This window comes from Tursiops truncatus, chromosome 1, assembly GCF_011762595.2.
Source record: "Tursiops truncatus isolate mTurTru1 chromosome 1, mTurTru1.mat.Y, whole genome shotgun sequence".
Taxonomy (NCBI): Eukaryota; Metazoa; Chordata; class Mammalia; order Artiodactyla; family Delphinidae; genus Tursiops; species Tursiops truncatus.
Genome location: NC_047034.1, coordinates 108,644,541 through 108,658,141, shown reverse-complemented (window position 1 = coordinate 108,658,141; position 13,601 = coordinate 108,644,541). Strand labels below are relative to the sequence as shown.

General features: G+C 33.8%; 1 protein-coding gene across 2 annotated transcripts in view; it reads right to left on the bottom strand.

Moving 5' to 3' along the window:
* The window catches only part of COL24A1 (collagen type XXIV alpha 1 chain), a 392,639-nt gene that overhangs the window by 197,740 nt on the left and 181,298 nt on the right, over positions 1-13,601 (bottom strand). For both annotated transcript variants that reach the window (XM_073787806.1, XM_073787804.1), the window contains one exon: positions 12,582-12,626. In XM_073787806.1, coding sequence (XP_073643907.1) covers positions 12,582-12,626 — 45 coding nt within the window. The remainder of the gene's footprint in view (positions 1-12,581; positions 12,627-13,601) is intronic.

The window sequence follows — 13,601 nt, the reverse complement described above, 5'->3', positions numbered from 1 at the left end:
AAGGGAAGTCCCCCTTCCAACCAAAGTACCACCTCCAGAGCTCTTCTATATAGAAATCTAGCTCTAAAGGATTACTGCTTTGTAGTATCCCTACCTAAAAAAATAGTAACACATTTTTAGCCAAACAAAGGCATAGTTTCTCTATCAACATATATATCTTCATGATGACTGTCAAAACAATTTTTACTTCCTTGTCTTAGAGTATCTTATATAACATGATTAGTGTTTGGGCAAAATTATGTGTAGAAATCTTTACTCAGTTTCAAGAAGTTAAATCACTTAAGGATCAAGCCTTATTTAGCTGTATATCTAGCACACAGTAAGTTTTCAATAAGTACCTTCTAATGATAGAATAAACAAAAGAAGTTTACTAGTGTCTTTCATTTTTGTTGGCTGTAAGAAATCACAATATCCTTCCAGAACACAGTACATGATGAAGAACATGTGAGATACACATATGTGTAGACAACTAATTTACTTCAAATCATAGGATAATAATTTTTAAACCTGTTAGGATTCTGAATCTTCAGTCCCAGGTTCAAATACAGAATTATATTTTAAGAATTTTAAAAAATAATCCTTAGGAGCAAATCCTTTAAAACCAAAGGGAACTAAAAAATGCTTATTTTTTTAATCAATTCTAAAATAGGTAAAGTGATCAAGTTTATATTTTCATAGTCAGAAGGCTAACAGGCTTAGTGCCCTAGGCAGTATACACACCGAATGTTTACATCTTAAAATGAGTGATGTTATTGTGACTTTGGAGGCACAAAGTTCCATTTAAATTTCTCTTTTATTTGGTTCCTTTGAAGTAGTTTATTCTAATTTGGGCAATCTGAGAGACTTTATTAGACTAAGAAGAGTACTTTTGTTTATTACTCTTTAACATGACATGTATGATAAATACCTTGTTCCCCATATAACTCCATATATGTTGGATCTCATTCCTTTTCCTACAATATTTTACTTTTTAATAGTAACTTGATTTATATTTAATAAGGATAAAGAAAAATATACTTAATATAAAATAAAGTATAGAGAGGGCAGACAGCAAAAGCAAAAAGAATTACAATCCTGCAGCCTGTGGTACAAAAACCACATTCACAGAAAGATAGAGAAGATGAAAAGGCAGAGGGCTATGTAACAGATGAAGGAACAAGATAAAACCCCAGAAAAACAACTAAATGAAGTGGAGATCGGCATTCTTCCAGAAAAAGAATTCAGAATAGTGATAGTGAAGATGATCCAGAACCTCGGAAAAAGAACGGAGGCAAAGATCGAGAAGATGCAAGAAATGTTTAACAAGGTCTAGAAGAATTAAAGAACAAACAAACAGAGATGAACAATACAATAAATGAAATGAAAAATACACTAGAAGGAATCAATAGTGGAATAACTGAGGCAAAAGAAGGGATAAGTGACCTGGAAGACAGAATGGTGGAATTCACTGCTGCAGAACTGAATAAAGAATGAAAAGAAATGAAGACAGCCTAAGAGACCTCTGGGACAACATTAAACACAACAACATTCGCATTATAGGGGTCCCAGAAGGAGAAGAGAGAGACAAAGGACCTGAGAAAATATCTGAAGAGATAATAGTCGAAAACTTCCCTAACATGGGAAAGGAAATAGTCACTCAAGTCCAGGAAGCACAGAGAGTCCCATACAAGAAAACCCCAAGGAGAAACACACCGAGACACATAGTAATCAAATTGGCAAAAATTAAACACAAAGAAAAACTACTGAAAGCAGCAATGGAAAAAATGACAAATAACATACAAGGGAACTCCCATAAGTTTAACAGCTGATTTCTCAGCAGAAACACTACAAGCCAGAGGGGAGTGGCATGATATACTTAAAGTGATGAAAGGGAAGAACCTACAACCAAGATTACACTACCCAGCAAGGATCTCATTCAGATTTGATGGAGAAATCAAAAGCTTTACAGACAAGCAAAAGTTAAGAGAATTCAGCACTACCAAACCAGCTCTACAACAAATGCTAAAGGAACTTGTCTAAGTGGGAAACACAAGAGAAGAAAAGGACCTACAAAAACAAACCCAAAACAATTAAGAAAATGGTAACAGGAACATACGTATTGATAATTACCTTAAATGTGAATGGATTAAATGCTCCAACCAAAAGACACAGGCTTGCTGAATGGATACACAAACAAGACCCATCTATATGCTGTCTACAAGAGACCCATTTCAGACCCAGGGACACATACAGACTGGAAGTGAGGGGATGGAAAAAGATATTCCATGGAAATAGCAATCAAAAGAAACCTGGAGTAGCAATTCTCATAACAGATAAAATAGACTTTAAAATAAAGAATGTTACAAGAGACAAGGAACGACACTACATAATGATCAAGGGATCAATCCAAGAAGAATATATAACAGTTATAAATATTTATGCACCCAACATAGGAGCACCTCAATACATAAGGCAACTGCTAACAGCTATAGAAGAGGAAATCGACAGTAATACAATAATGGTGGGGGACTTTAACACCTCACTTACAGCAATGGACAGATCATGCAAACAGAAAATTAATAAGGAAACACAATAAATGACACAATAGACCAGATAGATTTAATTGATATTTATAGGACATTCCATCGAAAAACAGCAGATTACACTTTCTTCTCAAGTGTGCACAGAACATTCTCCAGGATAGATCACATCTTGGGTCACAAATGAAGCCTCAGTAAATTTAAGAAAACTGAAATCATATCAAGCATCACTTCTGACCACAACCCTATGAGATTAGAAATCAATTACAGGGGAAAAAATGTAAAAAAGACAAACACATGGAGGCTAAACAATATGTTACTAAATAACCAAGAGATCACTAAAGAAATCAAAGAGGAAATCAAAAAATACCTAGACACAAATGACAATGAAAACACGATGATCCAAAACCTATGGGATGCAGCAAAAGCAGTTCTAAGAGGGAAGTTTATAGCTATACAAGCCTACCTCAAAAAACAAGAAAAATCTCATATAAACAATCTAACCTTACACCTAAAGGAACTAGAGAAAGAAGAACAAACTAAACCCAAAGTTAGCAGAAGGAAAGATATCATAAAGGTCAGAGCAGAAATAAATGAAATCGAAACAAAGAAAACGATAGCAAAGATCACTAAAACTAAAAGCTGGTTCCTTGAGGAGATAAACCAAATTGATAAACCATTAGCGAGACTCATCAAGAAAAAGAGGGAGAGGACTCAAGTCAATAAAATCAGAAATGAAAAAGGAGAAGTTACAACAGACACCGCAGAAATGCAAAGCATACTAAGAGACTACTACAGTCAACTCTATGACAATAAAATGGACAACCTGGAAGATATGAACAAATTCTTAGAAAGGTATAACCTCCCAAGACTGAACCAGGAAGAAACAGAAAATATGAACAGACCAATCACAAGTAATGAAATTGAAACTGTGATTAAGAATCTTCCAACAAACAAAAGTCCAAGACCAGATGGCTTCACAGGTAAATCCTATCAAACATTTAGAGAAGAGCTAACACCCATCCTTCTCAAACTCTTCCAAAAAATTGCAGAGGAAGGAATACTCCCAAACTCATTCGATGAGGCCACCATCACCCTGATACCAAAACCAGACAAAGATACTACAAAAAAAGAAAATTACACAACAATATCACTGATGAATATAGATGCAAAAATCCTCAACAAAATACTAGCAAACAGAATCCAGCAACACATTAAAAGGATCATACACCATGATCAAATGGGATTTATCCCAGCTATGCAAGGATTCTTCAAAATATGCAAATCAATCAATGTGATACACCATATTAACAAATTGAAGAATAAAAACCATATGATCATCTCAACAGATGCAGAAAAAGCTTTTGACAAAATTCAACACCAATTTATGATAAAAACTCTTCAGAAAGTGGGCATAGAGGGAACCTACCTCAACATAATAAAGGCCATATATGACAAACTCATAGCAAACATCATTCTCAATGGTGAAAAACTGAAAGTATTTCCTCTAAGATCAGGAACAAGACAAGGATATCCACTCTTGCCACTTTTATTCAACAGAGTTTTGGAAGTCCTAGCCATGGCAATCAGAGGAACAAAAAGAAATACAAATTGGAAAAGAAGAAGTAAAACTGTAACTGTTTGCAGATGACATGATACTATAGAGAGAGAATCCTAAAGATGCCACCAGAAAACTACTAGAGCTAATCAATGAATTTGGTAAAGTTGCAGGATACAAAATTAATGCACAGAAATCTCTTGCATTCCCATACACTAATGATGAAAAATCTGAAAGAGAAATTAAGGAAACACTCCCATTTACCACTGCAACAAAAAGAATAAAATACCTAGGAATAAACCTATCTAGGGAGACAAAAAACCTGTACACAGAAAACTATAAGACCCTGATGAAAGAAATTCAAGATGATACCAACAGATGGAGAGATATACCATGTTCTTGGATTGGAAGAATCAATATTGTGAAAATGACCATACTACCCAAAGCAATCTACAGATTCAATGCAATCCCTATCAAATTACCAATGGCAGTTTTTACAGAACTAGAACAAAAAATCTTAAAATTTGTATGGAGACACAAAAGATCCCGAATAGCCAAAGCAGTCTTGAGGGAAAAAAATGGAGCTGGAGAAATGAGACTCCCTGACTTCAGACTATACTACAAAACCACAGTAATCGAGACAATATGGTACTGGCACGAAAACAGAAATATAGATCAATGGAACAGGATAGAAAGCCCAGAGATAAACCTACACACCTATGGTCAGCTTATCTATGACAAAGGAGGCAAGGAGGTACAATGGAGGAAAGACAGTCTCTTCAATAAGTGGTGTTGAGAAAACTGGACAGCTACATGTAAAGAATGAAATTAGAACACTCCCTAACACCATACACATAAATAAACTCAAAATGGATTAGAGACTTAAATGAAAGACTGGACACTATAAAACTCTTGGAGGAAAACATAGGAAGAACACTCTTTGACATATATCACCGCAAGATATTTTTTGATCCACCTCCTAGAGTAATGGAAATAAAAACAAAAATAAAAAAATGGGACCTAATGAAACTTAAAAGCTTTTGCACAACAAAGGAAACCATAAACAAGATGAAAAGACAGCCCTCAGAATGGGAGAAAATATTTGCAAATGAATGATTGGACAAAGGATTAATCTCCAAAATATATAAACAGCTCATGGAGCTCAATATGAAAAAAACAAACAACCCAGTCCAGAAATGGGCAGAAGACCTAAATAGACATTTCTCCAAAGAAGACATACAGATGGCCGTGAAGCACATGAAAAGCTTCATGTGAAAAGCACATGAAATTATTAGAGAAATGCAAATGAAAACTACAATGAGGTATCACCTCACACCAGTTAGAATGGGCATCATCAGAAAATCTACAAACAACAAATGCTGGAGAGGGTGTGGAGAAAAGGGAACCCTCTTGCACTGTTGGTGGGAATGTAAATTGATACAGCCACTATGGAGAACAGTATGAATGTTCCTTAAAGAACTAAAAATAGAATTACCATATGACCCAGCAATCCCACTACCGGGCATATACCCAGAGAAAACCATAATTCAAAAAGACACATGCACCCCAACGTTCATTGCAGCACTATTTACAACAGCCAGGTCATGGAAGCAACCTAAAGGCCCATCGACAGACGAATGGATAAAGAAGATATGGTACATATATACAAGGGAATATTATTCAGCCATAAAAAGGAACGAAATTGGGTCATTTGTAGAGATGTGGATGGATCTAGAGGCTGTCATACAGAGTGAAGTAAGTCAGAAAGAGAAAAACAAATATCGTGTATTAACGCATATATGCAGAACCTAGAAAAATGGTACAGATGAACCGGTTTGCAGGGCAGAAATTGAGACACAGATGTAGAGAACAAACGTATGGACACCAAGGGGGGAAAGTGGCGGGGGGTGGTGGTGGTGGTGTGATGAATTGGGAGACTGGTATTGACATGTATACACTGATGTGTATAAAATGGATGACTAACAAGAAAATAAATAAATAAATAAACATTTAAAAAATAATAATAAAAAATAAAGTATATAAGCCTTTATATGCCTGGCTTTCAATAACTTCTGTGTTTTTAGCTTGTAGCACAGGATCATGTGTATCACTCATTTCCCCATAGATATAAATTTTGCCTTTTAGCTTTTATATTATAATCATGTGAATTTAAAAAAAAAAGTTTTGTTGCTTTTTCCTTAATAACCACTTACATGTGATTTATTCTTGGTCTACCTCTTATCACATTTGGTTTTTTGATATGAACGCTTTTCTGTAGTCATCATTTTTCCCATACTCTTTAATTTTCGTAGCTGTAGAAAAAAGTTCTATAGGACCACATCTAATATAGTATTTGCTATTTTCTTAGTAACTTATTTTGCTTTTTACAAAACGATGTCATAAATGTCCGGAAAATAGTGTATCTTATAGTCCAAAAGACTCAAAAATCCTTCTACCTTTTAAGCACCTCAACTGTTCCTAGAAATCTGCTGACTCCATTTTCTTGGATAAATCTCTTGTGTTTGAGATTTAAAAACTATTGGCATCTCATTTCTAAAGTAACAGTTCACCTTGGACCTGGTTTTAGAGAATGGTAGGGTTTTTAGAATTGTTTACTTCACTTCCCTTCAATTTACCTGGAATTATAACATTATATATCTTCTCTGTTCATATCCACTAATATGTCCACACACTTTCTGTATCTCCCCTTTTGATTTCACTGATTGATACTTTTTTTTAACATTCTACACTTTCACAGACTTAATAGTATAGTGAAATTAATTCACTTAATTGACTAAATGATGCTATTAAAACATTTCAAAGATGATAAATGTCAAATACATGATCCTAAAACATAACAATTTAACACAAACATGTTTTTGAGATACCTGTCAAACCACCATGTGGTAATTGGGGCCCCATAATTTTCAGCTTCATACAGTAATAACAGGACAATATGTATTCATTAAAAGACAATTAGAAATCTTCACTTCACTGTTAAGAGGAAGCATGGGGATATGGAGAAGTTAGTCATAACTCCTTTTCAATCCCAGCTCTGCTACTTTACTATCTGACCTCAGACAAGTTTAACTTCTCTGAAACATAAGTTTTCTTTTGTATAAAAAAGGAATATTTCCCAGTGTCTTTTGTAAGGATTAAAAGATACAATATATGCAAAGTATCCAGCAGATCACAGATTTTCAATAAATTGTAGCTATTTTTTTATCATATTCAGGTATACATCCTTCTTGTGATGGAATGCATCGTGGATATACATTTCATATAGCTTTCCATTCTCTGAGAAAAATTATCACACCCTGCCAGGTAGGAGATATACACAGCTTTGCAGTGTGCTACAGGTACGTGCAGCTTGAAAACAGAAGGGAGTAGATGACATTTTTTAAGATAAAGGTACTACAGAGGCCCTACAGAGGGGCAGTTGATAGAATTTTACTTTGTTCTTTCTGTTTGGCTAAATGGTGCCATCAAGCCTGGGACTTTTCCTCAAGGAAATATGAGTCACTTTTTATGATTTAGGTATGTCCACATAAAGCCACCATTCTCTTCTTAATGAAAGAAAGAATGGAACTTGTTAAATAAAATCAGCTTGTATCAAGTTTGATAATAATTTCACAGTAATGCTACGAGAAAGCAGCACAACTAACCGCTGTATCAAATGAGATTTTGTGTTGAGCACTTCTAAAATATTTTCTTCCAGATCCCTCAAAATCTTTTAAATCTTTCTAACCACTGATTCACAAAGATGCACTTCAAGTTTCCATTTAAAAACAGGACAAACTGATGATTTCCTGATGCAGAGAAAAGAACCTTAGAACTGGAATTAGAGAATTCACATTTGCTTACTAGCTGTGAATTTGAACATATCACATAACTTCAATAAATCTCAGTTTCCTCACTTACAGAATGGCAGTAAGATTTATCTTACAAGGGTTGCTTCAAGATTAAATGAGATAATAGGTCTTCAAAAAATAGACTTCTTTTAATTTCCCCCTCTGACTCCACCTCTACTTGGTCTTGAATGAATCGGTTATAATCCAGTTTAGAATCAGCCAACAGAAGTTCTCTGATTCTAAAATTTTATAATGAGAACTGGATTACCTGATTTTGAGGATTATGCATGGCCTTTCCTCTTCCTCTTCCTTTCTGTTCATCAGTCATTTACTATACACTAGCACACCAGGGGGCGGCAGAATAACAGAGAGGACATGGTAGATCACTTATGAAATCTGCTAAATGGATAAATTAAGGAGTAAATGAGGTGAAATCAAATAGTTGGATTATATTTTAAGAGATATAAAGAGAGTCTGGTCAGAGTATAGGAGAATCATGAGGAGCTCTTCAAGTGGGCAGAAAAATGGCATCTGAATTTAATGTAATCAAGGTCACTTAATGAAAAAAAAATCCAAATTTTAGCTTTAAAATAACAGACTAGAAAAGGATCCTGGGAGTGACTGCTGATCATTTTGCAAAGACACCCCAGTTTCCTTCTATTGAAAAAAGCCTGCATAGTTTTGAGTATCATCAAAAATAAAGAAAACATAAAGTTATCCCACTCATGAAGAAGGCTGTGGATCCACTGCCCCTAAAATATTTATTCTAGCTCTGTTTGTTCCAACTCCAGAAAGACAGCCAGAGAAAAGAAGCCAAATTGGCAGATGAGAGGAAGACTAGAAAACATTACAATTCTTAGAAAAGAGTCATAGATTCTTAGAATTGGAATTATCCTTAAACATCATAAATACAAATTCCTTACGCTTCCAGAATTCTCCTGATAATCATAAATAGTAATCAAAGGTCTATTATATGCTGGGGACTGACTAGAATCATTCCCTTTTATTGCAGCCTTTGTCCAAACTGTCACCTTAAACAGATCTCAAATACATCCACTTATCTCCACTGCCATCATCTGGCCCGTCATTTTTCTCCCTCGTTTAGTCTACTGCAATAGCATCCTAACTGGTTACCCTCTTCTACTTCTGCTGCTCACAACCATGTTCAAAGTTCCCAATCCACTGCTACAGAGTGATCTTAAAACACAAATTAAATCATGTCATTGGCTTACTTAGAATACTTCAATGATTCTCCATCTACTTTAGGACCAAGTCCAAAATAATAAACATGGTCCTGAATAATTTGGCTCCTGCCTCCTTCACTAATACCACCTAATACTGCTTTTCCCTTGGTTCACCAAGGTCTATCCACACTGGCTTTCTTTCAGTTCCTCAAAACAGTTAAATGCTTTCCCATTTAGAACCATCACATATAAGAATAACCACCACCACCGCCACTACAGCTAACATTTATCAAGTTTTCACTATGTGACCAGCTCTGTGCTAAGTGTTTTAAGTGCATTATCATGTTTAATCCTCATAAGAAACTCTATGAGGTAGTTATTATTTTCATACTTTTACTGTTGAGAAAAAAAATATTTAGAGAAATTAAGTGACTTGTCTAAAGCAAGGCAAGGGACACAGGTGGGAAGTATGTTATAGTGCATATTCCAGAAGCAGTTTTTTCCCCCCCACTCTTCCCAAGCTAACTCATACCATTCTTTATGGTTACAGCTCATACGGTATTTCAAAACAGTCTTCTCTCATCTCCTGATCTAAATTTGGCAACTTTGTCACAGTCTCTTAAAATTTTCATCTAGAGAATGTATTACAGTTTATAATTATATATTTTATGTGATTATTTATTTAATGTCTGTCAAACCTCTGATAGACTACAAAGTTCATGAAGGCAGGGATCAAATGTTCAATGAATGTGCCTGAATATAAATATAAATATCTGCTGAACAAATGATTGCAGAAAGTCATCCAAATCTAAGGGTGAGGTGTTGAATCACTCTATGGAAGAGTCTGAGTGTTAGGAATTCTATTAAAATATTCTTGCCTACAAAAAAAGCTGTTCCCTTATAATGTCTGTTCCCTTATAAGGCCTATATACTGATTTTAATTCTGGTTTCTTGACCAATACTGAAAGAGTATATTCTCTTCCCTTTTACAGCTCTTCAAATGCTTTCAGCCTAGAGAATGAAAGACAGAGAGGACTGGCAATTAAGGTGGGATAATTCCAGGTTTATTCATAAAAGAATGCTAGAACGTAGAGGATAATTTCTTTGAAATTAGAGATTTAGGGCACATTTATAGAAATTAATTCTTTGCCTATAGTAAGTAAATGCAAGAGGTATATAGACATGAGATGGGACCACTGTGTTTGGCACTCTCTATCACAAATTGGGTTCTAATTTGTATGAATCTAGAAAGGAACAAAACTGGAGGAGGCTATTAAAAGGGAATTAAATGACCATACAAAAAGTTTGGGAAAAATAAAAACTAGCTATGCAATTACAACTAACCTTAGATATCCCCAAATTACAAGACTGACATCATGAAGTGCAATCATATTTTCCCATATCTCTTGAGAGTTTTAACAGAACTCTGGATTAGATGAACTATATTGCTAAGTTTCTGAAACTAACATGATAAAATAGAAGTTGGGAATTATCAAGAGTCAAAAATATTCTTCAGGCGTTTTATATATCTTAATTAATTCACTATAACCACTAGAGTTTTTTAAAAGTCTTTATCTCCCATCCTTAATGAGGAAGATGGAACCTCAAAGTTGGAAAAGGTTGGAAAGGTCCTTTTGTTTCATAACTTATCTGATGCCTAAAACCTCTCTATAAAATCTAGGCCAAGTGGCTTTCAGCTAATATTAAAATATCCCCAGCTATGCTAATTAACTTGATGGAAGTGGGGGGATCCTTTCACTATATATATATATATATATATATATATATATATATATGTGTGTGTGTGTGTGTGTGTGTGTGTGTGTGTGTATCAAATCATCACATACATTTGAAATATCTTAAATTTTATTTGTCAATTATACCTCAATACAGCTGGAAAAAAAATCCCCAGCATGGTATAATGCTTTGGATTTTGAGATCTGGATTCTGAGTTTGGAGCTATGGGTTTAAATCTTAGTTCAGCTATTGATCAGCTATGTAACTCTGAACAGGTTACTTACTGTGCTTCAGTTTCCTCATTTCAAAAACTGGAATAACAAAATGTGTCTTTTAAAATTGTTTGAGAATTAAACGAAATTCCACAACATAAAATATCACATAGCATTATGCCTGGCACACAGCGAATGGTCCATAATTGTTAATTTCCCTCCAATAACAGAAATCTGCTACCTGCCAAAATAGTCCATTTCCTCTTTGGACAGCACTGGTGATGGGTTCCTATACTATGTGGAACCAGGTCCAACATTATTAAGCAAATAAAACTTAGAAGTTTGATATGTGTTATTTTAAGAAAAGATGTTCTTCATTGTTATTTTAAGTTTGGCTATAAATTTTAGTTTATATATATTTTTAAGCAATTTGCCACTCAGAAATGGCAGAATTTCATTTCTTTAAATTTTAAAAAATTTGAATGACAGAGAAATACAGATTACATTCATACTTGATGAGAAACCTTGAATAACTGAATTGATATAAATACTCCAATGAAATTTCCCTTTTGGTTAAAAAAAAAGGAAAAAATATTCATCTTCTAGTGACTCAGGATTAAATGGTATGGCAATGATCTTTTAAGACTAAATGGATTATCTCCCTATTTTTATTAATAATTAGTGACAAAAATTAAGAGTATCAGAAATATATTGCTGTTTTACTACCAGGCTAGAAAATATATTTAATTATTTAAGCTCACAAAACAATTTTTAAGAAAATTTATTTTTATTTAAGTTGTAAGATAGGTTATAGAAAATTATATTTGCTCATTTAACCTATTAAACAAATATTGTTATTAAACAGTATGACTTTCTTTGTGGCAACCCAGCACACTTTGTAGATAAAGTCACTTGCCTTTCATTAATTTAATTCACCACTTTATATGTTATGTAGGTTCATTTGTCAGAGAATATTGTAGCTGACTTGTCCCATAGAAAAAAAGAAAATTACCCCTAACATACCTGATTCAAATACAACATGAAGCCTCCTACTTCCTCAATAATGTAAATTTAAACAAGCCAAACTTTCGAGGAAAGAAATTATGTTTCCCAATGACTTACCTCATGGTTTACTCCAATCTTTCAAATACAAAGAAAAATATCTTCCACCTATTATAATATTTTATGGTTTGATAATTTGTAGCGTTTTAATCATGAAAAATATTACGGTCAAATTTAGTTTGAGATGATCAGAACTAAATGTAAAGACCAAATATTAAATACAAGAATGTTCCTGAGATCACAAATGTAATTTATATTGGATAAAACTATCAGTATCTGTGTTTTCCCTCATTTCTCTTTTGTAGAGTAGGTTTTATTTGTCACATCACCAATGAATTTAAATTTGTAGTGGATAAGTATTTTGTATTCTGAATTTTATAAGCAAAGATCATGCTAACATGATTCCTAAAAATGCTCACAAGATGATTTAAAAGTTGAAGAGCATAAAATAAGCTTACTGTTTCACCAATCTTCCCAATGTTTCCTTGGTCTCCTACTTCTCCCTATTAATAAAGAATATAAAGTTGCAAAAATGATTATTTTTCAAACAAGATTACTCTCAATATTGCTCCTGTTTTCATTTTAATGTAATTATCTACTTATAACCTAGAAAATCACACAGAAACTTTCAGTTATTCAAAACTCTTGTTACAGTATTTGTATGGAACGTAGTCTTTCCTGTATTTTCATTCAAATACTATTAACTTGTTTTCTTAAATTATATTCTTCTATTTATGACTTTTAATCACTTTTAAAACACTTTTACAAATAAAATTTAAAAAATGAAATATCTACTGAGGTATACTCTATAAATGGCAGAGTGGTAGGCTGCCACTGTAGAAGATACTAAGAAGAATGAAAATAAAGCCCTTGTGTGCAGGAACACTCTCTTTGCTTCAGTAGATAAGGTATCTCACAATGCTGAGCAGAACAAGTAGAACAGAACACACGCTACAGGTAAATAGTAAAGGAGTTCCTAGGCACAGGCACCCTGTGTGCGCGTGCAGCTAGAGCTGGCTTCACTGGAGAAGTAATGCATGTTCATAATCCTAACTGCAGTTCTGCCGTCCCTAAAGCGCTGAAAACCCAAAGTTTTTCACAACACATTTAGTGGCAAACTTAACCTAACTTGTGTTTATTTGATAATAATGCTTTTACCTGATCTGAGTGAGGCTACTTATAGTCTTGATATAGATTGATTAATCTGAACATCCTTACGTTTCACCATAGAAATATCAATGTGTCTAATTATGGTTGTGCTGTCCCATAGTCTGCTGGCAGTGTTAAGTAAAATACAATATGTATGTGTATGTGTGTGTGTATATATATATATATATATATATATATATATATAAAATATATATATATATTACCTTTTTAAAATCCAAATATTAATGGTTTCAAATAATAAATTATGAAACTGTATTTGAGTTGGGCCCTGAAAAATAGGTGATTTTTACACTGGTGATGAGAAAGAG